This window comes from Euleptes europaea, chromosome 10, assembly GCF_029931775.1.
Source record: "Euleptes europaea isolate rEulEur1 chromosome 10, rEulEur1.hap1, whole genome shotgun sequence".
Lineage (NCBI taxonomy): Eukaryota > Metazoa > Chordata > Lepidosauria > Squamata > Sphaerodactylidae > Euleptes > Euleptes europaea.
Genome location: NC_079321.1, coordinates 53,882,721 through 53,905,950, shown reverse-complemented (window position 1 = coordinate 53,905,950; position 23,230 = coordinate 53,882,721). Strand labels below are relative to the sequence as shown.

At 42.5% G+C, this 23,230-nt stretch overlaps 1 protein-coding gene across 1 annotated transcript in view; it reads left to right on the top strand.

The window, feature by feature from the left end:
- Positions 1–2,988: 2,988 nt before the first annotated feature.
- LOC130483617 (gamma-aminobutyric acid receptor subunit rho-1) overlaps positions 2,989–23,230 on the top strand; it is a 38,836-nt gene continuing 18,594 nt past the window's right edge. Inside the window, exon 1 of the mRNA XM_056856428.1 lies at positions 2,989–3,259. Coding sequence (XP_056712406.1) covers positions 3,138–3,259 — 122 coding nt within the window. The 5' untranslated portion in view covers positions 2,989–3,137. The remainder of the gene's footprint in view (positions 3,260–23,230) is intronic.

Here is a 23,230-nt window from a genome sequence, read left to right as displayed (position 1 = left end):
AATTTAGAGATGAGCAAACAATAAACTGAACTACCAGATGTTTACAGTGTTGAGTTGTTTAAATGTTATTTACCTCAACCTAAAATTAGGAAAATATGTAGGAAATGTCATCACACAGTTTAATTAATTGATGATACTATTATTAGTTACAATGTGGACTAAGCTCAGGGTTTCCTTTGTGACTTTTGTCCATTTAAGACAATAAAGAATATGGTTACCATCCTGATTGCGGTTCTCTAAGGTCAGTTATGCATGGGAGGTAAGAGGTTCGTTGTTCGCTATCTTCTCACAAAGCTATGCACCAGCAGTCTCCAAGCTCAAAACAAGAAGCTTGTGAGTCCCTGCCCCTTGAAATGCCATTTTGTAATTGGCTGTAGTGCTTAGAAGTCGTCGTCCCCTCCCAAAACCCAAGTGCCGGGTCAAAGAGTATTTTAAAAACCAAAACAGAGCTCCCTAAAAGGAATGGGGGGTGGGAAGAGAAACCCAGGCCTTGTTTCTAAATGCCTCTCTTCGGCTCAGAAAGAACTCACAGGAATCATTTGAATCTCCACCTCTTGACATGCTTTGTAATTGCCTATAGTTCTTTCTGTGAAAAAAATGTCCCTCCCCATAGCTTCCGTGTCCTGCGGTTTGCCTTATGCATAGGGATTTCAAGAGGGCTGAGCTCAGGGGAGATGGAAGAATTGGGTTAATAGAGGGATGGGAAGTCCCAGGTTTTGTGAGGGCTGGCAGCGAGGTCATCTCTAATGGACGGAAAACTCATGCATAACTCCAAGGAACAACCGAGACAGACCGGGGGAGAACGTGAGTGAAAGTACCCAGGCATAACCAACCTTCTTCAGTTACACCTGGTGTAGTCCAAACAAAATAATCACATCTTGATCTCTAGCAGATGCTCTCCAGTATATGAAAGGGGAAGTAAAAATGGTACAGGAAAAAATGGATTTGAAGAAGGCAGGAAGCTTGGTGGCTTGGAAAAAACCCGATTTCCTTACCATGAGTATTGGGGCGTGTTCATGAAATTGTGGGGGCTACTGTGGAAGTAATAGAGCCATAACTTAAATTATGTTGTGGTGTTAAATGTTTCTTGCCAAGTGCTGGGACTAAACTTATAGCAACTGCACCAAGTTGCAACCGACTCATGGCGACCCCAGCAAGGGGCTTTCAAGGCAAGGGAGAAACGGAGGTGGTTTGCCATTGCCTTCCTCTGCAGAGCCCTCCTTGGTGGTCTCCCATCCAAATACTGACCTTGCTTAGCTTCTGATGAGACTGGCCATACCATACTGCCTTTCCTCCCACAGTGCTCTAAAGAGGTTAAGCATTACGGTAAGATTTATGTTGGTTGCCAGTTTGACGTTGTGTGGGAATTGCTAATAGGCTGATTCTCTTTTCCCGATTTATATTTAAATCAAGATTTTTAAAAAAATATAAGAACGCACACTATTGGTTTAGTCTACATTATCTATTTTTGTAAATCAAAAGAGAAGAAGAGGAGTTGGTTTTTATGTGCCGACTTTCCCTACCACTTAAGGGAGAATCAAACCGGCAGTACAATCACCTTCCCTTCCCCACAACAGACACCCTGTCAGGTAGGTGGGACTGAGAGTGTGCGACTAGCCCAAGGTCACCCAGCCTTGGGGAAATAAATTCAGTTCACAAGGTTAGCCGCTGGCACTCATGTGGAGGAGTGGGGAATCAAACCCAGTTCTCCAGATCAGAGTCCACGGCTCCAAACCACCGCTCTTAACCACTACACCACCCTGGCTCCCTGTAAGAGAGTCCTACATGGATACCGCTGATAGGACAAAAGAATTTGTGTGGGGTAGGGCTGCCAGGTCCTTCTTTGCCACTGGCAGGAGGTTTTTGGGGCAGAGCCTGAGGAGGGCGGGGTTTGGGGAGGGGAGGGACATCAATGCCATAGAGTCCAATTGCCAAAGCGGCCATTTTCTCCAGGTGGACTGATCTCTATCAGCTGGAGATCAATTGTAATAGCAGGAAATCTCCAGCTAGTACCTGGAGGTTGGCAACCCTAGTGTGGGGGGATGAAAAGTAGCAGTGGGGAAGGTTCCAGTGACAGAGTTATCTGGGTCTTTCTAAAATGATTTATAAGTACTGGTGTGATTAATTGGAAAGGGAACCTAAAGCAAGACCGTAATTCTAGCAGCCACTATTTCTCACCGTTTCATTACCAACCATAACCATTTCACAATTTGCCAAATGCTGGCAAATATTATTACCTAAGCCCTCTAAAGCCTTTTGCTGCTCCTTTTTGCTGCGGGGTTTTCCGCTAGTCTACTTTGCTGAGATGAGAGCAACAAGGAAGCTATGGTGGCTTATAAATATCCAGTTCAGGGGAGGATACTCAGTGGACTTTGTGTGCATCTTTGTCTCCTTAATTGGAAATTTTCCTCGGGGCCTGTAGCCATCCAAGCAGCCTGGCGTACAGACAACAATGACATAGATGCCACAATCCCTGCATGTTCCCTGAAAAGCAACCATGGCATCCTCATAAACAGCAAGCGTCAAATGCTACCGGGGGCCGGAGGGGTGGAGGGAAGGGGAGGCAGGGGATCAAACTATTATGTTTCGTACAAAGACTGAAACCATGAGAATAAGATGGAGGCTCCAAGACATGGCTGTTTGTTAAAATTAGTACTGGTTCACAAAGGCATCTCAACAGGTGCTCACCCTATCCTTTCTCACTGATTAAAGAGCTACCACAAAAAACCTCTCTACAGCCAAACTCTCTCTCCTTGCCTAGATGAAATGATAAATACCATTTTCCAAAATACCTGGAACACTTAATTTTAAACCAATTTATACAATAGGCTGTTTCAAGCAAAAAAAAGGGGGGGGAGAGAGAGAGAGAATAATAATTGTTCCGTATAGATTCATGAATTCGGCAGTGTTCGGAAATCCCTGCCTTCTGACGTCGAGGGATTTATAGGTTTAGTGGAAATTGCTTTCCCCACTGTCCAGATTAAATACTGTGGGATGGTTTTTTTTTGTGTATGAGTAAACATCCTTCCTAAACCAACAGACTCATAATGTCTTAAAAAGCAAATCAAAAAGGATCTTTATTTTTGTTTTCTCCTTCTTTTTGTGGACTATTTCTGGACATAAGACCAGAGGATATCATGTTGACTGTCTATAAAATGCACTTCAGCATTTTCTTGCTGTTTTGGGGATGGTTTTTGTCCACAGAATGCAGAGCTCACCGGCAAGGAAAAGAAATATATGAAGTCTATAAGAAAGGCAGGTGAGTTAACGCGTGTGACTCTCTAGTGTCAGAGTTAATGTGATTTAATATTGTTGGATATAGCAGCTGTAACAACAGTCTGTTGTTTGTACAAAACTGATTCTCTCTTCTCTTTTAATGTTTTGTTTAATGTTTTTCATGGAATGGTTAAGTGTTGCACACTTTTATAACATCAAAATACAGGGCATAAAAATTTGGCTGGATATGATTTTCTGCTTTTTTGTTTGATGAAAAGAAAGGAGAAAGTGACATCAGTCCATTTGTTTTTCATGAATTTATTGATTTAGTTGCAGGAATAAGACTATAATGGATAGAAATATTGTATTTTCTTTTTCAGTTTCATATTTCTGGCAGATGTCCTCCACAACATGAAGAGGTCTGTTGTGTCAAATCCTCATGACAGTCTCCTCCCATGAACATTATACATTTTCTTTTCCATGTATATGTCCATTATAATTATTAACATTTGTAGTGTCTTAAAACCTTGGGGGGGGGGGAATCAGAACTGGCTACAAACTATGGTGGGTCTTGAGAATAAGATATGTTCAGCGCAAGTATATGTATAGCATATACAGGACTGACCTCTGGGGAGGGTCACTGATGATTCATATCTTTTATTGATTGACAATCAACGTTGCCCAGCCGAAGGTATTGATTTCCTAGTACACTATGTGTTTGTACAGGTTACATCATAGATGGTGACACCGTAGTTTTCATAAACAGACATTCGATTCTTAGGCAGCAATCCAAACAGCACTTTCCTGGGAGTAAGCCCCATTGAATAAAATGGTGCTTCATTCTGAGACGACCTGTTTAAAACCGGTCCCTTAATTACCTTATTTAATTTAAAAAGTACTTTAATGGCACAGGCCATGATTTAAATAATATCAAAGGCAAAAAATCTAAAATCTTCACAGCATAGTTCTTAGGAAACACTCTCCTTCTTCCATTGATTTAGCTAGGGCAAAAGATTCAGGATTAGGACGGAAAACACACATAAATGTCAATATCAAGGTCTGAGAATTCCAAGTCCACCTTATAAATCATGAAATGCACTCATTGGTGATAATAACAGGTATACTATTTATTGTAAGGTCCTCTCCCTGCTCATTTAAAATCCCGACAATACCTATTCAAGTTCATGCCATGAAAATAATTCACACTATAGGATGTGCTGGCAACCATATTCATTTTAATTTCTGCTTTAAATTATTTTCTGAGGAATTAGCAATTATTGCCAGTGGTATAATAGATGGAGTGTCAGGCTAGGACTGGAGAAACTTGGGTTCAAGTGGTCTGGTTGGAGCAGAATGGTTACTTGCCCCAACACAATGCCTTTTTCAGATCCTAAATAATTCTGTATTGGGCACAGTACCTCATTAGAACTGCCTGGAAATTTGGAACAATTAACTGCTTTAAGTAGTAGCGAGTGGTCACTGCCCTCCTTGGAGCATAAGGCAAAAGAGGATAAGTCAAAAGGACATCCGGTTGTACAGCTGGCTCTCATACTTGTGACCTCTCAAGCCAAATTCAGCCAACCAGGGACTAAGCATTTGTCTTTTTTTTGTTTTTGTTTTTGCTCCCTGCTTGGGATTGCAAAGAAGAAGAGGGCTGTCATACACCTCCCTGGCTGAAGGATATGGGCTGATAGATCCCAAGTTGTGCAGCCCGCAGGATGTTCTGATTCTAAATAATGTCATTGTCATAGGATATCACTACGGAAGCTATTCCTATTACTGTGTATGGGTGTGAAAGCTGGACAGTGAAGAAAGCTGATAGGAAGAAAGGGGATTCCTTTGAAATGTGGTGTTGGAGGAGAGTGTTACAGATATTGTGGACTGCCAGAAAAACAAATCAGCCTTCCCTACCCCTCTCTCCCCATAACAGGCACCTTGTGAGGTAGGTGAGGCTGAGAGAGTTCGAAGAGAACTGTGACTAGGCCAAGGTCACCCAGCAGGCTTCATGTGGAAGAGTGGGGAAACAAACCCGTTTCTCCAGATTAGAGCCTGCCGCTCTTAACCACTACACCATGTAGGTGTAATAATATATTTTATTAGCTAAAAATTCCTTACACATTTAGCCAACAGGCTTCCTCAGGGGACCCTGTTAGTCTCAGTGTTACTTCAACAAGAGTACAAGACTAACAGATTCCTCTGAAGAAGCTTGTTGGTGAAACACCTAGGGAATTTTTAACTAATAAAATATATTTTTACTTTACTTGCACCATTGGCCTTAGTCTTATTTTTTTATCTCTTTGTAACTGTTGCAGCCCTTTTATTTTCTCCATATTTTTAAAGCAAACATGCAAAACAACCCCATCAAATACTGGTTTGCGCCAGTTTTCTCTTGTGCCCTTTCCAGGTCTACTTCTGGCATCTAGAAGAACCTGCATTCCTTGGACAGGGGTTGTGCACCTTTTTCTGACTCAAGAATCTGACCAATACAACAGCTTTAAAAGAATGTCTGAATTCACCTTTTTTTTGTTTGTTAAAATATATGGTTCTCAAAGCAATAAGTAGGACCCTTAGGGAGGGAGCTGTTAATAAAGCGCTAGCGGTTTACTGATTTTCCAGCATGGTGTAGTGGTTAAGAGTGGTGGTTTGGAGCGGTGGAGTCTGATCTGGAGAACTGGGTTTGATTCTCCACTCCTTTATATGAGCAGCGGATGCTAATCTGGTGAACTGGATTTGTTTCCCCACTCCTACACATTAAGTCAGCTGGGTGGTCACAGCTCTCTTAGAGCTCTCTCTGCCCCACCCACCTCACAGGGTGTCTGTTGTGGGGAGGGGGAGGGAAGGTGATTGCAAGCCGGTTTGATTCTTCCTTAAGTTGTAGAGGAAGTCAGCATATAAAACCCAATTCTTTTTCTTCTGCTGCTTCTTTTGCTGAGACCAGTTTGTGACTATGCAGCATTTTTCATTGTTAGGGGAAGACCTATACAGAAGTGGCCTGTATATCTTCTTCATTGGCAGTGTTGTTTAATGATGCAAAGGGGTAGCGGAACAGCTCTCTTTTCTCACAAGTTTTTTGTTCCTTAAGAACATAAGAAAGGCCCTGCTGGATCAGACCAAGGCCCATCAAGTCCAGCAGTCTGTCCTTTTGAAGTGTGCAGTCTTCTTCTTACGGTCTTTGTGGCCATGGTCCAATGTGAATCAAATCCTCTCTCCCCAGGTGTAAGTCCCCCTGTTTTGGGCATGGGGAAGCATGCAATCCTGGCTGAACATGTGGGCAGATTATAAACTGGGAGGAGGGGCAAATCCAGCCCATGGGAGCTTTTTATCTAGCCTTCAAGCTGCTGAACAATTTTTTTCAGGAGCATTGGTAGATGGAATGCAGGATGGGTTGGATCTAGCATTCCATCTGTGGAAGGCACTGAGAGTTACACACCTTCCCCATTTTCCTCTCCTCCTAGTGTAGTGCCTGGTTATCTTATAGGAGACCAATAAAGATAACGAGGGGAGGTTAAGAGAAACAGATCTTTTATTTGGCCAAACAAACAGAGTGGGGTGGGGTGCCCTTAAGTCAAAGCGCGGGGCAATCCACACCAGAACAAAGCATGGGATTGATCCTTTATACTTTAGGATGGGTGGGGGGGAAGGCGTTTGCCTTACAAGGAAGCATTTCGTAATACAAAAGAACCAATACACATTGGGTATCTCAGATAATCAATTAGCATAGCCTATTAGCGTAGCCCGAAGGCCTAAGATAAGAAAGTGTCTGGTCTCTAACTAGGAAATGAAACTTAACATTCCTAAGGACAGATAAGAGATGCTGCAGGTGCTCTAAATTAGATCTGTCATGCTCATTAGTGTAGACGGCCATACCAGGCAGAAGTGTGAGTTGCTGACAACTTATAATTATGGTTGCCAACGTTTGCAAGCATCTATACATGTGTACATGTGTGCATATAATATACTTTAATGCTAGCCTTATATAGTTGGGCATTACCTCTACATATATGTATGTGTGTGCATATATAAAGTATTATGCTTGCCTTTATATCAATTATATAGGCACTTCACTAGCAATCCCTTCTGACTCTCCAAAAGTCAATTCATGGGGTTGCAGGACTCATATGGAGAAATAGCTACATGGGTTGAAAAGGGGGAAGGGAGTGAAATTGTCCTTCCTGCCTCTTTCATCAGTGGAGCTGTGCTGATGGAAGAAAATCCTTTTATGCAGGGACGTTTCCCCACAGTCAACTGCTTCGGGGCTTCCTTTTGATTATGCATGCCTTTTCCGCCCATCAGAGTTCGCCTCACTCTCCCCACACGTTTTGCCCATGTTTTCTCGATGCTGTTTTAGCCAGAATCTGGATAATGTAGGCAAAACGTGTGGGGAGAGTGAGGCGACCTCTGACGGGTGGAAAAGGCATGCATAATCAAAAGGAAGCCCCGACGCAGTCGACGGGAGTGAGTGCGGGGAAACGTCCTTGCATAAAAGGCCAAAGAGGAAGGAAGGATCAGCTCAGGCGAGAGCTCTGGGTTGGGCAGTAGGCCCTAGCTCCTTAATGTTTCCAACATGAGCAGTCTGCCAGTGCAGGAAACAGCATCCAACCTGCAGCTCTCAAAAATGGACAAAGTTCCACATGTCGCCCTGAAGCCAAAATATTAGCCACTCCTGCCTTAACACCTCATAATTGCCCTCTCTCCTGGCTGGGTGATAATTTGGAACTAAAGTACACATGAACACACATGAAGCTGCCTTATACTGAACCAGACCCTCGGTCCATCAAAGTCAGTATTGTCTATTCAGACTGGCAGCGGCTCTCCAGGGTCTCTGGCGGAAGGTCTTTCACATCGCCTACCTGCCTAGTCCCTTTAACTGGAGATGCTGGGGATTGAACCTGGGACCTTCTGCATGCCAAGCAGATGCTCTGCTACTGAGCCACTGTCTAAATGACCCTGACCTTGTCCATGTAGTACCTGGATCTCAACATTATGATAGCAGGGAATGAGTCACAGGGTGGTAGTAGTAATAAATTATTTGTATGTGGCCATAGGCCTTCACAAAACACCATCCACAAAGTAGCACATTGTTAAAAAAAAAACATGTACAGGAAAATAAAATCTGAAAGAGTTAACATTAATACAAACCACCAAAAACTACATCATTTATGGAATTCTGATCTAGAGCTATCTATCTACCCTAGCCCTTATTTTCCTTGCTGCCAGAGCAAACAATGTGGTTCTATATACTCTTTGGAGTCAGACAACAAGAATATGATTTTCTCCTTTTCAGAGTGGAGGTTTGTACTAGTAGCCCTTCAAGAAACTTAACCCCGGGCTGTGCATAGAGTGGACAGTAAAGTAAATAATGGGGTAAATCCTCCCGCACTCGGGTATTGCAGATACACAAGCGTTGATCCTTGGGGATTTGTTTGTACCACCTGACTAAAACAGCCATTGGCTTGTTTCAAATCATAGAGCAGAAAATGCTGCTCTGAGGTTATAATTTGAAATCCTAATAAGATATCGGGCTCTAAGGTGGTCACTTTTAAATAATTTGAACCATGGTGCAGATTGTGCTTTCTGAATTGATGCCTTATATTGCAACCATGTAAGCTGTGCACATAAGAGCCCCGTGGTGCAGAGTGATAAGCTGCAGTACTGTAGTCAAAAGCTCTGCTTATGACCTGAATTCGATCCCGACGGAAGTCGGTTTCAGGTAGCCGGCTCGAGGTTGACTCAGCCTTCCATCCTTCTGAGGTTGGTAAAATGAGTACCCAGCTTGCTTGGGGTAAAGGGAAGATGACTGGGGAAGGCACTGGCAAACCACCCCGTAAAACAAAGTCTGCCTAGTAAACGTCGGGATGTTACATCACCCCATGGGTCAAGAATGACCCAGTGCTTGCACAGGGGACCTTTATCTTTTTAAGGTGTAGCATAACTGTTTATAGTCAGATGCCCTCATGGAAGTCTAAACGACTAGTTATTCACCACTTAAGAACTTTATTTGGCATGAATTTACCCCCAATTGATCTAAAGTCGACAGAATCACTCCACAATCTGAATCAGGCACAAAGAATTTTACTCACATTTGCTAGCCCTAGGATTGCTACTTTGTTACTTGGTCAGAAATCATTTTTGCACCATAAAGGGATTTTTCCAGCATGTGTTTTTAGCAACCTAGTTTTATCTCCACTCTTGCTAAAGTCCCAAGATTCTAAATGCTTGAAACCATCGAAGGATGCCAACAAAGCGCCGCTAGGACATTTGACTGACGACCAGCAACAAAACCTGATACAGTGGATTGACCTACCCAACCAATACATCTCGGATTTAACAGACTCCTCACTAGAAAACTCAATAGAAGAAGATCTTTTAAACTCTTTCTTACGTCTCCCTTCCACAGAACAAAGATCACCAAATAGACTGGCCCAATTAAGATTTAAACTCCTGAGTGTCAACAAAACAGATTTAATCCCACAAGTCTCTAGATCCTATACGAAACCATTCTCTCACAACAAGTACATTAAAACCTTCTTCCTCAGTGGCACTGGTTCCAGAGGTAGTAAACCATAGAGGGCAAGATGATAGCTTTTCTAATTCCTAGCAGATGGAATTTGAATCTAATTTGGTCCACAACAATGTAAAGAACATAAAGGCGCCACCTAAAAATGGTTGCATTTTTTTGGACGTGGAGGGTGACTTAAATAAGAGTTCAATAGCGGCCTGACAATTAAAGCTGCTGTCTTGGAACATTGGGGGTTGGAGGAATAAACTCCACAATTCAGATTTTTTAAACTTTCTTGTAAGAGCATGAAGTTTTGCTCTTCCAGGAAACCTGGTCTTTGGATCATGACTTCCCTGATATTCGGGGTTATAGGGCCTTTTCTGCGCCTGCAACTAAAACCCATCTAAAAGGATGGGGCAATGGAGGTTTGACGATTTGTACATCGATAGACTTGAATGTTGGAAGTACAGGTTTTAGATATTAGTCCTTGTAATAAATTTCAGATTGTATTGGTGAAAGGTTTCCATTTTGGTAACCTCTTACGTATAAATGTATATATGCCACCTAAATGTTCTAGGTTCCAAGAATCATGGACTTTATGGGATGTACTGGCTGATATTATGGAATCTCTCCTTTTTCGAGACCGCAGCTTCCAACTGATCCTAGGAGGTGACTTTAATACAAGAATAGGTTTGGGGGTTGTTGATGCAAGAGTCTGCTGCTGGCTATTTATCTAGCAACTTCACGTCCCATTAAAATAACTGAAACTAAATGGTTCAGGAAGGTGTTTAATAAAGGGAATGGGAATGGACTATACTACTCTGTATATTATGTATTATCTGCTGCTGTACATATTATCTTGCTCTCTCACACTGCATTAATTTCTACTTATGTAATACCATTTTCTGCATTGCTTAACATCATACTTAATACTTATGCTTTTCAGATTTCTGTAATCCTAGTCCTATTCCATTGCTTACTAGATGGCTAATCCTATTGACTGCATTGACTTACATTGGAGTTGGCATTGACTTACATTGTGAAATTCACATTGAGTCTCAGTGAGGAGTTCAGAACCCTCTCCACAGCCTTCTTCCCAGCACTTTTCTTTCAACTGAGCTCACTCCCAGTATCTACGAGAAGTATCCCAAACTGTGAGAAGTTAAACTTCAGGTGTGTGTGTGTGGGGGGGGGGGGAATCCAGCATCTCCTGCCCATATGTCACTTTCGCTCTTTAAATTGGACCATTTGCTTTTCCTGTAATTGGGGCATCCCCAGATTTAAAATCATGGGTGTGCTACTATCAGTCACTAAGTTAGGCCTTATTTGTGAGTTGAGTTTTCTAGATTGCCCTGTCTTTTCTTCATGAGGGAACACAGGATAATACGTCTTTGTCTGCCACCCCCCAAAATGACCTTTGAACATTTACCATATTATTAGGTTGAATGCCTTCAGTGGGCAGTGCTTAAAGGGTACCCATTTTCCTAGCCTATTATTTTTCCCAGCAGAATATCCAGAATCATAAACAGGCTCACACCTTCTTCTACTGGCACCCAGAGGGGGCATTGTGCTATAGATAACCAGTCATGGCAGTGGTTGGATGTTTAGAGCTGCAGCTGCTTTCCAGGTTTCATGCAAATAACCCTCACTGCAATAGAGAACATCTGGCTTTTGCACGCAGCCTCAGCACAAGTTGGGAGTGGAGGAAAGAAGAACTAAACGGGCTTCTGAAAATGAGAATGGTCTTTTACATACATAGGCTGGCAAACAAAGGGGGGAGAGAGAGAGTCCCACTAGTACAGACCCGTTGCCTCCCTGGGCTGCTACTAGAATCCCAGTATGACCCAGATTCTTTCTATTTTTACCTCTCTTTTTATTATCTCTCATCACGCTGCATTTATCTACTGCAATGCTTCTAGCAGCTGTCATCTCTAATAAACTTCTGTCTTCTTAGCTTCTTGTCTTTCTCATTGTTGTCAGAATAATACAAAGTGAGAACTTGTTTTCTTCTTCTTGAAGACCAAGTTGAGGTTTAACTGCCCTTTCTCTGACCAAAAAAAAAATAAATGATTAGAATTTTGTGCTGCCTTCTCTCTTGATATGGCTCCTGATATACTGTCAGTGCATTCCTAAGGAGAGTTACTCCAGTCTAAGCCTATTCATTTCAATGGGCTTAGACTGGAGTAACTCTCCTTAGGAATGCACTTCAAGTGACCTTCTCTGTAAATCACATAACCCTATCCTCTCCCCCTACCTACTATTTGTACACCATCCACCATTTGTACATTTTCCACCATTACTTTTCTTCTCCGTCTTGAATTCATCCCAAGGCAATTCTCAATTTCTTAACTCCAATAGCGACTTGTCGTTCTGTAGTTCTTAATTTCCCTCCCAGTGTTTGAATCTTACTTGTTTCTCTACTAAATCTTCGTTGTTTCTCTGTTTCTCTCAGTAATGTGTGTGTGTGTGTGTGTGTGTGTGCTGGAGGGACGGTGGAGAGAAAACTTGATGTTGTTTTAAGCAAATATGTTTTTAACCAGATATGTTTGTTAATGCCGTGTTTCTTCCCAATATTAAGAAAAATAAAACAGAAACTAAAATATTATACTGAATCTGTATAAGTCCTTCTGGCAGGTCCAGCAGGACTCACTTTGGGTGGGTGGTGTTATGCTGGCTCTCCCTTTGTGTCAGGGCAAGCCCCCATTGCTAACCATTCTGTACCCACCACCACTGCACAGTGACGTTTCTAGGCCAGGGCCTCATCACTAGGGTGGCCAGGTCCCACTTTGCAACCGGTGGGAGGTTTTTGGGGCAGACCCTGGGGACAGCAGGGTTTGGAGAGGGGAGGGACTTCAATGCCATAGAGTCCAATTGCCAAAGCTGCCATTTTCTCCAGGGGGACTGATCTCTATCGGCTGGAGATCAGTTGTAATAGCAGGAGATCTCCTGCTAGTACCTGGAGGTTGGGGAGAAAAACGGCACCTCTGTACTCGTACCAAAAGGTTTAGAAAAACAGTACAGGAAACTGTATATACACAAAGTGCAAATATTTATAAGCTACTGAGGTGAAACATAGACCATATACGTGACATATATACAACACAATTATATACAATATGTACAGTTCACACAAAAAATGTAGAGAAATTTCCAAAGGTCTCAACTGAGTACCACAAATATATAGAAGAAGTTCCAAAGGTCTCAACTGAGTACCAAATGAATGCTAATATTGTAATCCTTGTGTAAAGTTCATATAGAGCCACAATCATCGATGGATACGGCCGTTTCAGATCCACAGCAGTGGAAATCTTTCTTCAGTCCTTAATACAAAAGTGCTGTTACATAGTCATCATTCCTTCCCACACAGGGTAAGTATGAGCAATCAGACGTCAGTAAAGTACATCACATAGTGCAGCTAGTCACTTTGTATTAAGGACTGAAGAAAGATTTCCACTGCTGTGGATCTGAAACGGCCGTATCCATCGATGATTGTGGCTCTATATGAACTTTACACAAGGATTACAATATTAGCATTCATTTGGTACTCAGTTGAGACCTTTGGAACTTCTTCTATATATTTGTGGTACTCAGTTGAGACCTTTGGAAATTTCTCTACATTTTTTGTGTGAACTGTACATATTGTATATAATTGTGTTGTATATATGTCACGTATATGGTCTATGTTTCACCTCAGTAGCTTATAAATATTTGCACTTTGTGTATATACAGTACCTGGAGGTTGGCAACCCTACTCATCACCTTTCCAGCACTTGTAGTAATTGTTGTAATTTAGAGGCACATCCTTATAGGAACAAGGCCCATTTGAAGATTATAAGAATCAACAGCTGCCCCAAGGGTCAGGAAGGAAAATGCAGGTTCCAAAGAGATTCATAGAAACTTGTTGAGCAGCTTGGAATAGAGTGGTAAAGACTGCTGCCACAGTGATGTGTTAGTAATCTAGGGCTGCCAGTAGGGTTGCCAGCCTCCAGGTACTAACCGGAGATCTCCTGCTATTACAGCTGATCTCCAGCTGATAGAGATCAGTTCACCTCAGTTCAGCTTCCTAACCCCCTTCAGGCCAGAAACACCCCCTTTGCCCTTTCTTGTAGTTACGGCCACCTTTTTAGGTGGCGTAGCCCTGTGGAACGCTATGGAGCCGTTCCACAGGGCTTGCAAGTAAGGGCGGATTCCTGGCTTCGGTGGGGAGGGGGCTGAATCCTCCTTTGGAGGCAGCACTGCGGCGCTGCCTCAAGCCACTGGCTCAGTCCCGCCCCCCCCAGGAATGGGCTATAAGTCTTGCAGAATGACTTCAGTGGGTCAGGAGACAAACCCTATAGCAAGTCTAGTGGTAGAGCCCTAGAGGATGAAGCATGAGATAGGGCTATTCTGCCAGGCCTATAGTTGAGGGCAGCTGCGGGTATCATCTTTGCTGGTCTCCCTACCCCCACCCCTCTTCCTTTTATAATAACTGTGTATGGATCTGAAGGGGTGGCTGGCCTGTTTGTCTCAGTCTACACACAATGGAAATTGGGTGCCAGCTCTGGATTTTAAGGGTTTTAAATTTAGGTTTATTGTTAAATGTTTACTGACTTTAATGTTATTTGATGTATGGTTTTAAATGATGTTACCCACCCTGAGCCTGGCCTTGGCCAGGGAGGGTGGGTTAGAAATCGAACAAACAAACAAATCAGTAAATAAATAAATATTTTTTAAAAAAAAAATTATTAAGGGGTACAAAAATGAAAAGGGGAATGGGAAGGGGAAAGGGGAAAGCATTTAGTTTTCTGTGTTTTCTGTGTCCAAACATTTCCAGTACACTATTAACATGTCCCATTAATTAGTTTTGTTTACAATACACTCTTTGATTTCTCTTTTTCATTAAAAAAATACTATATTTCTCTTTTTATAAGCTTATCATAAACACATGCTATAAATAATTTTTGACAGAGGTAAAGGCACAGCTTCCACATGCCCATCTTCAGCGCTGCTTTTCTCCTAATATAAGTACAAAGTGCTTTTGTCATTTCTTCATTCAATATATTTATTTTGTTGCTCCATCAGTTCATCAAGGTCACTATTTATAATGGAAACATTACAGTTATTCAGTTCTTGTATGGGGATTGCCAGGAGAAGGGAAAGAGGGAATAGAGTGGGGAAGGGGATACAGGGGAAAATGTGATGCCCCCCATAAGTCATTGTGGGTTTCCCCTGCACACTCAGGCCAGGTTTGGTGGCTGGCAGAATGCAACTGGGCCTGGTATGGAATCCATCACTGAACAACTGGGCCTGACATGGTGGCCAGCACTGTGCAACTGGGGCAGACTTTCCCAGGCAAAGGATGCCAGGGGGAGGGAATGAAAGAAATCTGAAGGGGACAGCTTAAGGTAGGTTAGCTGGGGAGTGGGAAGGAGAGAAGGAAGCAGGAAAGGGGGAGAGGCTGGGCTTGCCAAGCTCCAGGTGGGGCCTGGAGATCTCCCAAAATTACAATTTATCTTCAGACTACACAGATCAGTTTGCCTGGAGAAAATGGCTGCTTTGGAGAGTGGACTCTACCCCACTGAGGTCCCTCCCCTCCCCAAACCCCACCATCCTCAACCTCCATCCCCAAATCTCCAAGAATTTCTCAACTTGGAGTTGGCAATCCTAGGAGGAAATATGGGGGCTTTCGTGAGGGAGAGGGAAAGGATATGTCCCCTGTAAGTCTTTGCAGGTCCTCCACTTTTTCATCTATAAAACACAAGGACAGCAGTTAGAAAAGACAGAAAGGAGCATCACCAGGGGAATGCCAGCCAAACAAAAATGTCTTCACCCACTGGCAGAAGACACTGATAGAGGAAACAGATGAAGAGCTTTGGGGAGTGTGTTCAATAAATTTGGTGCCACAACCAGGAAGGCCCTCAGACTGCACTCATTTAGTCAAGGAAATAGTGAATGTGTACTGTATGTACTCTATGTGTTTATATACTTAAGTATGTTTATTTTAACAGATTTATCCTTTATCTTTTGCTATTAGTAAGCATTAAAATTTAACTATATTTAGTATTCTCTCTGTTTGATATTAATTAGCTATATACCTCTGCAACCTTTGCCATTTTTAAGCATTTTAATTTCAAGTGTACTTTGTACTTGTTTTACCCCATAATATTTAGTTATGTTAATTCGCTCTATTTGATGGTCTGTGACTGCAAATAAATTGATTGATTGATTGATTGCACTCATCTAACCATGGAAAGTGGGGGCTCCCAAAGCAGGGCCTCAGAAGGTAAATGTGGTTGGATAGATGGTCCTTAAAGTATCCTGCTTCCAAACTTCATGGGACGTTAAAGGTCAACACTAAAACCTTGAATTTGGCCTGGAAACGAATTGGGAACCTGTGTGGATGGATCAAGACTGGAATTATATGATCTCTATGACCCACCCCAGTCAGCATCCTGACTGCAGCATTCTGAACCAAATGAAGTTTCTAAAAACTCTTCAGGGGCATCTCCATGTAGAATGTATTGGAGTAATCTAATCTAGATGTTTCTAGAGCTTGCTCCATAGTGGCCAAATCTTTTCTGCGTAGGAAAGGCCGCAGCTGGCTAACCCCAGTCAAAGCTGGTGAAAGGCACTCTTGGACACTGCCACTACTTGCATATTTAGCAGTAGGTGTGGGTCAAGGAGCACCCCAAGATAAGGACCTGCTCCTATATATGAGGAACTCCACCCACCAGGTCCCTACTTCCTCTCTTCTTGCTTGCCTCCTCCTCCCACCCTCCTGTTCCTGTCACCTGCTGCCTCCTTTCCTGCCTTCCCGCCACCACCATGGCCTTCTTGCTTCTTCCACCACCCCTTGGCTGCTCCTTATTTTTTTTAATGACTAGTTATATGAAATAGCTAGGCAAATCCATAAACTAGCCCCAATCTTTCAAAATCTGTCAGCTTTTTTTTAGAAGTTGTGACATGTATGGAGGTCACTTATCTATTTTTGTGGGAAGCTTACCCTACCCCTATTCTTTAAACATTTGGAATTTTTCTACAAACCTGTACTGGCCTTGTTGGGTGGATTCTTTTATCCAAGTTCAGAAGCAGATATGTGCCAATCTCCAACATTCCATTCCACTCTCTCAACCTTTGGTCATACTCCAAAATAATCAAGAAACCAAATTCAGGGAATCCAGTTAAGAGTTATCATTGTCCTCCATTGAACTGTATGGGAAAAGTTATCACTCTACCCAGAGATACCTCATTAATGAGCAGGTGAATGAAAAGTGGGGTAGAGAAGAAGGGGAGTAGGACTGGAGAAGGGATAGAAACTCCCCAACCCTCCCACACCCATCATACTTGACGGGGTTTTTTAAATCTTATTTAATAAAACCATATATCTAATTCTGAACCAGGCCATAGAATTTGGATGAAAAATATACAAAATAGAGCTGGAGGGATTACTCTAGAAACCTGAAGGAAGCCTCAGATTTGCAGCAAAATCTGACATCTAAAAATAAAAAAATACACTGGGGTGTTAAAACTCCCCCAAATAATAGAAACAACACCTGTAGCTTTAAGAAAAGAATGCCCACTGAGACTACGTTTTGATATCACTGTAGACATTTTGGTGGTTGCTATGGCAACCACAACAATATTGCCCAGACTTCCAAACATTGACTTCTGTAAAGTGAAACCATAGGGCAGGGGGAGCAGGGTGAACTGGGAACTGAAAACAGTCCTGGAAAAGGTCCCAATTCCCCTCCCTTGTCATGTTCTGTAATGGAAGAGGACACGCCAGGCACAGGCACAGTGATGACCACTGGAGACTCAAGAGAGAGGGAAGCAGGAAAAGGGGAGCGGCTATGGGAACTGCCAGAGGAGGGAAAGGGAAATAGTGTGTGAGTGGGGAAAGGGGTTCAGGGGGAAATGAGATGCCTCCCCACAAATTCTTGTGGGTCCCCCACATGTAAATAAATAGGAGGGGCAGGGCTACCCTTTATGCAAATAGTTACGAATAAAAACTCCAACAATAATCCCAGTTTAATCCTAATAGAAATCATAATAAGAAATTCAAATTGGAAAAGAAGGAAATGAAGTCTCATTTCCGTTATCATTGGTTTACATCCATTCAAATCCAATTGTCTGCTTGTCAAAAATAAAAACAAGATTGCATAAGAAACGCACAATTCTGAATTTCTTATGAAAGGGAATGCAGATTAGGAATGGAATGGAAACCAGAAACTATAGCTAGGTATTATGAAGCATCCATTTGTCTCAGAATAACCCAGCTGTTCTCAGACACAGGATTGCATTCCTATTAGCAACCAGATGCATACCAAAGCAGTGAAATGAAGCAATATTGCTTCAAGTAAAGATGAGAGCTCCTGAAGTGAGTTTGTGTCTAAATACGCCTCATCGTAAAAGATAATACTTCAAACTGTTTCAAAATGCATGTTGTCTAAGCAATAGGACATTAAGGATGTGTTTGTATTCTTGCTTTCTGTTTGCGCTGTGTTATTCATCTGCTGATAACTAGGGTTGCCAGGTCCCTCTTTGCCACCAGCGGGAAGTTTTTGGAGCAGAGCCTGAGGAGGGCAGGGTTTGGGGAGGGGAGGTGAACTAATCTCTATCGACTGGAGATCAGCTGTAATAGCAGATCTCCAGCTAGTACCTGGAGGTTGGCTACCCTACTGATCATCCATGACTATTTTACCATCAAAGTAAAATGATCTGACCTCAGAAATATTAAAGTAGACATTTTGTTTGAAAGTAAAGGAGAAGAAGAAGAGTTGGTTTTTTTATGCCGACTTTCTTTAGGGGAAAAGTGTGTATATATTTGGGAAATGAACGCACTTTCCATGTCATGGTCCACATAGTCATCAAGTGGTTTCCTTAAAGCTATGTAAAGTGTGGGAATTGCAGAAGCGAAACCTATGGATTTGATCAAATTAATCCTGGATATTGACTATAGTGGAGAGATTAATAAAAACCGATTCATATGTTATGCCTCAAGAATTTACCATTAAAACGGCACTCTGAGAATTCCCTGCTCAGAATTTAACTCCCAGGCAACTGCAAACCAAATTGGATTGGAACTACAGTAGTGGGGGACAGGGAGTTTAAGTCTTCCCCTCCTATACTGTTCTCTTCACTCGAAATGGCCCTGTTTTCCTTGGTGATGAAAGTTACTTGGAGCCACCATTACATATAAGTTTACCCAGCAGGCCAAACAGAGGCTTCTTGTGGGCTTTTTTTATTGGGAAATATGGAAAGGGGAGTTTAAGCCTGCTGTTGCTACATGCCACATCCCAGTATGAATCAGGTCCCAGCTAAATTCTGAGCATAGAACTCCCAGAACGTATTTGTAGACAGACCACTTGAGGAACATGTAGACTTCGTAATGTGTGAATTGGGTTTCAGCCATTTGCCTTTGGATGTCTGTAATTAATTCCTATATGTTACGTTTTTCAATTTTGGTATATATATATTTTGCTGCCTGAACTTTTTGCTAAACTGAAACTGTCACATGGAATAAAGCTTTTTGACCCTGAAATTTAATTACGATCTAGATGCCTTAAGACAGGGGTGTCAAACATGCGGTCCGTGGAGGGCTTTTATCTGGCACATAGAGCCGAGGCAGATAATCCCCTCCCCTTTCTGGGCTTCCCAGGCCGCTCGGGCCCCACAAGACCAGCCAGCAGCCCTTCCCCATCCCTCTTTGTCTTTCTCTCCCTCTCTCCCCCTCTCTTTCATTCTCTTTTTCTTTCTCTCCCCTCACTTTCTTTTTCTCTCTTTCTCTCTCCCTCTTTCTCTCTCTTTATCCCCCTCTCTCTTTCTTTATCCCTATTTCTTTCTCGTTCTCCTTCCTCTTCCTCTCTTTCTTTCTTTCTTTCTTTCTCTTTCTTTCTTTCTTTCTTTCTTTCTTTCTTTCTTTCTTTCTTTCTTTCTCTCTCTCTCTCTTTCTTTCTTTCTTTCTTTCTTTCTTTCCTTTCTCTCTCTCTCTCTCTCTCTCTCTCTCTCTCCCTCTCCCTCTTTCTCTCCTATCTGTTTCACTCTTTCTTCCTCTCTTTCTCTTCCCTCTTTCTCCCTGTCTTTCTAGACTGGGGGAGGGCTGCGGGCTCACCAGCCAAGGCAGCCATCCCTCCCCTAGTCCAGATCTGGGCTGGCGAGACCACAGCAGGCTCATCAGCCAAGGCAGTCACCCCCCCCCCAGTTTAAATTTTTTTAAAAAAATTAATGCCAGGGACTAGAGATACAAACTTTATAGAAGAGACATGCAAAGTCAATTAATGATATTATTTTTCTTTATTTTTTACTTAAAATACAAACATACTTAATACAATAACAATAAGACTGTTAAATAAAAGGAAATAATGTAAGAATGTTATTGTTGTAAGCTTGTTTGTGTTTTAAGTAAAAAAAAAACAATATCATTAATTGCCTGTTTCTTTTATAAAGTTTGTATCTCCAATATCTGGCATTACATTTTATGGTATTTATTTATTTATTTGGTACACATGGCCCGGCCCAACTAAGTGACATTTATGTCATATGCGGTCCTCCTAACAAATGAGTTTGACACCCCTGCCTTAAGATATACAATAAAATATGAACGTAAGGAAGTACATAATTGTTTATATTGTTTTATGGTTATAGCTGTATCAGTGCTTATCTACACAGAAGTAAATTCTTAAACCCTCCAACTCACCAAGGACTATACAGGGCTGCCAACAGACCTGAAGAAATATGTCCTGCCTAGGGTTACCAGGCCTTCTTCGCCACCAGTGGGAGGCAGAGCCTGAGGAGGGAGGGATTTGGGGAGGGAGGGACTTCAGTGGCATAGAGTCCAGTTGACAAAGCGGCCATTTTCTCCAGGGGAACTGACCTCTATTGGCTGGAGATCCGTTGTAATAGCAGGAGCTCTCCAGCTAGTACCTGGAGGTTGGCAACCCAAGTCCTGCCCTTTAATAGAGGTTTCATGTGTGGAAGGGGGCAGTGAAGCTTTACATCACATGAAAGTAAATGACATCACCTGGTAAATAACATGCCGTTAAACATCTCCAGGAGAGGACATTGTTTCCTCCAGGCAGTTAGCAACTTAAATCTAAGTGATGGAGTGGGTACAGCTTAGTCATTTCTCTTCATGGAGTATAAAAGAGTATAAAGGGCACCATTTTGCTTAAACATTACTAAGTTAGAAAGACCTATTAAACCACCCATTTTTAATCAGTCACCAGTGGTTTTGCATGAGTTGATCTGACCATAACTCTGAATTGGTAAATCATTTATTTTTCTTTCTTTTTTGACTGGGGTGAACAATGTATCTTTGGTTTTGGCTTCCTTGAATTAAAACAATTATACCTTTGATTAAGGGGTGGTGGTATAATGGAATTTAGCACAGGAGAAAAAAACGGGGAAATGTTGGGGAGGTACAACTTTAATGCCTCTTCTTTCTATCCATTTCTTGAGGCAGATATTTGCTCATTAGCTCATGCCATTCTATGAGACAAGAGCATAGGCTAGCCCTGCACTTTCTTTTCCATGCTTTGAGCTGCCTTCTGTCATTCCACCCCAAGCTATTTTGATAACGCATTCCTTTTGTTACTGGGTTTGTACGCTTATATAAGAGCATGTTGAGCGCACCTGCACTGGCAGAGGCAAGAACAGAGATCAGCTAATGAGTCTGCTAACGTGATGCATCATTTCTCATTCAGCAAGTCTGGATTTTGTGAAACTAAATGGTTATTTTGCTTGTCTTGTCTGAGCAAGCAGACTAATTTAGAAGATACTCTTTTAGATTGGGTAGTACATGCCCTGCAAAAGAAATCAATAATTGTTGGATGACATCAACGGCCTTGAAACCTCTCCAGGCTCTAGATTTCCCCAGAATGCACTATGCAGCTTTGATTCCAGGGAGTCCTTGGAGCCTGCAAGATTATCACAACAGCTAACTTGAGAGAAGCGACCTCAGCCAGTTAGCCTAAGTTATCTAGGGTTCTAATTATAGGGAACGCTTGAAAGGCATTTGCTGACCTAGGGCCGAATTGGGGAGGCATCCTACTCCCAGCCCGCCTGCTGGAAGTAGCCTGAGATGGCAGTATGTGGGACCCACTTGGACGGAAGCCTGCTGTGTGGTCCCCTGCCACTTGGCGTGAGGCCACCACCCTGAGAGCCCCCGACTGGGTATGTCCCTATTCCAGGCCTCCCCTCAATCCCCTTATTGGGGCCCCCAGAATGGGGAAAAGGGGGCATGCAGGCTGCCTTTTCCCTAAAACTGGATCCAGCCCGATGCCAAAATCGCCAAAAGTTGTGATAAATTACACGAAGTTGACATAACAACTAAACAGCCCTCCTCCATTTTAAGGCAGATTCCTCTTTCCTTATCTACTATATGCTTATGGAGTCACATGCTTCTACGTGGCTTCAACATATTGAGAGCAAAATTAAATCTATTGGCTTTAACCTCAACTCCTTGCTTATGCTTACTGAGGTAGAAGCTTTTCAAAGGATAAAATGCAGACTCTTGAATATATGACTTCAAGACCTAAACAGCGCTGCTAATAAAACATGCTCCCCATCAAATTTAGAGGTACCTTTTGATGTTTATCAGCCCTCCCCATACTTATCTCACCTGTGTTACCCTTCTCAACGTAAAGCCATTTCTCTGGCCTGATTTAATGTTTTGCCATCTGCGCTACTAGAAGGCAGACTTCAGAAAATCCCTCTGTCTGACAGGTTTTGCCCTTGTGGCAACAATTGTATTGAAACGGTTGCTCATGTCTTATTTTATTGTAGTTTCTACACAGAATCTCGCAACAAACTTTTAAGCCCCCTGTTGGTTAATAGACCGAAAGTCTCAGATTCTTTTAACGTTTCCTATTTATTGAACAATCGTTCACCCCATACATTGGAGACGGTGGCACAGTTTTTAAAGTTTGTTTTCAAAGCCCGCCAAACTGTTAATTAGATGGCAGTATCAACAAACAGCGCTGTTCGATGTAACTGTCTTTTAACTATGCCATAAAGAGTACTTTTTAATATCTCCATTCCTTTTGTACCCTTTGTGTATTATGTCTTTATGCCAATAAAGGAATGATGATGATGAACTAAACAGTCCAAGTATAGGGAGGGAGAGCGGGACAAATCAGGAAACAGACTCAGCTGGGCAAGGGGGACGGTTTCTTAAATACCTGGCTTGTGGGGCTGAGTGCAAAAGCTCAGGTCTGTAGACTGCCATATGGATCAGCCCCTATTGAGCCAGGGCTTGATTGGCCTATTTGAAATATAGGGCAGGACAGGAAGGTATGCAGCAGGGCAGGAAAAGTTCCAGCTGGAGTTAGAAACACTATGGGCAAAAACGCATGGTCGCTTTATCCTCCTTTAATCCCTGTTTCAGCCAGGATTCAGCCTGGATCGAATGCATGCGTTTTGCCTAATGTGCGTTCGATCCTGGCTAAAACAGGGATTAAAGGAGGATAAAGCGACCATGCGTTTTCGCCCTATGGCTCCTTCACCAGCTTCCCCACCAACAGCCATTTTGTGGCAGCC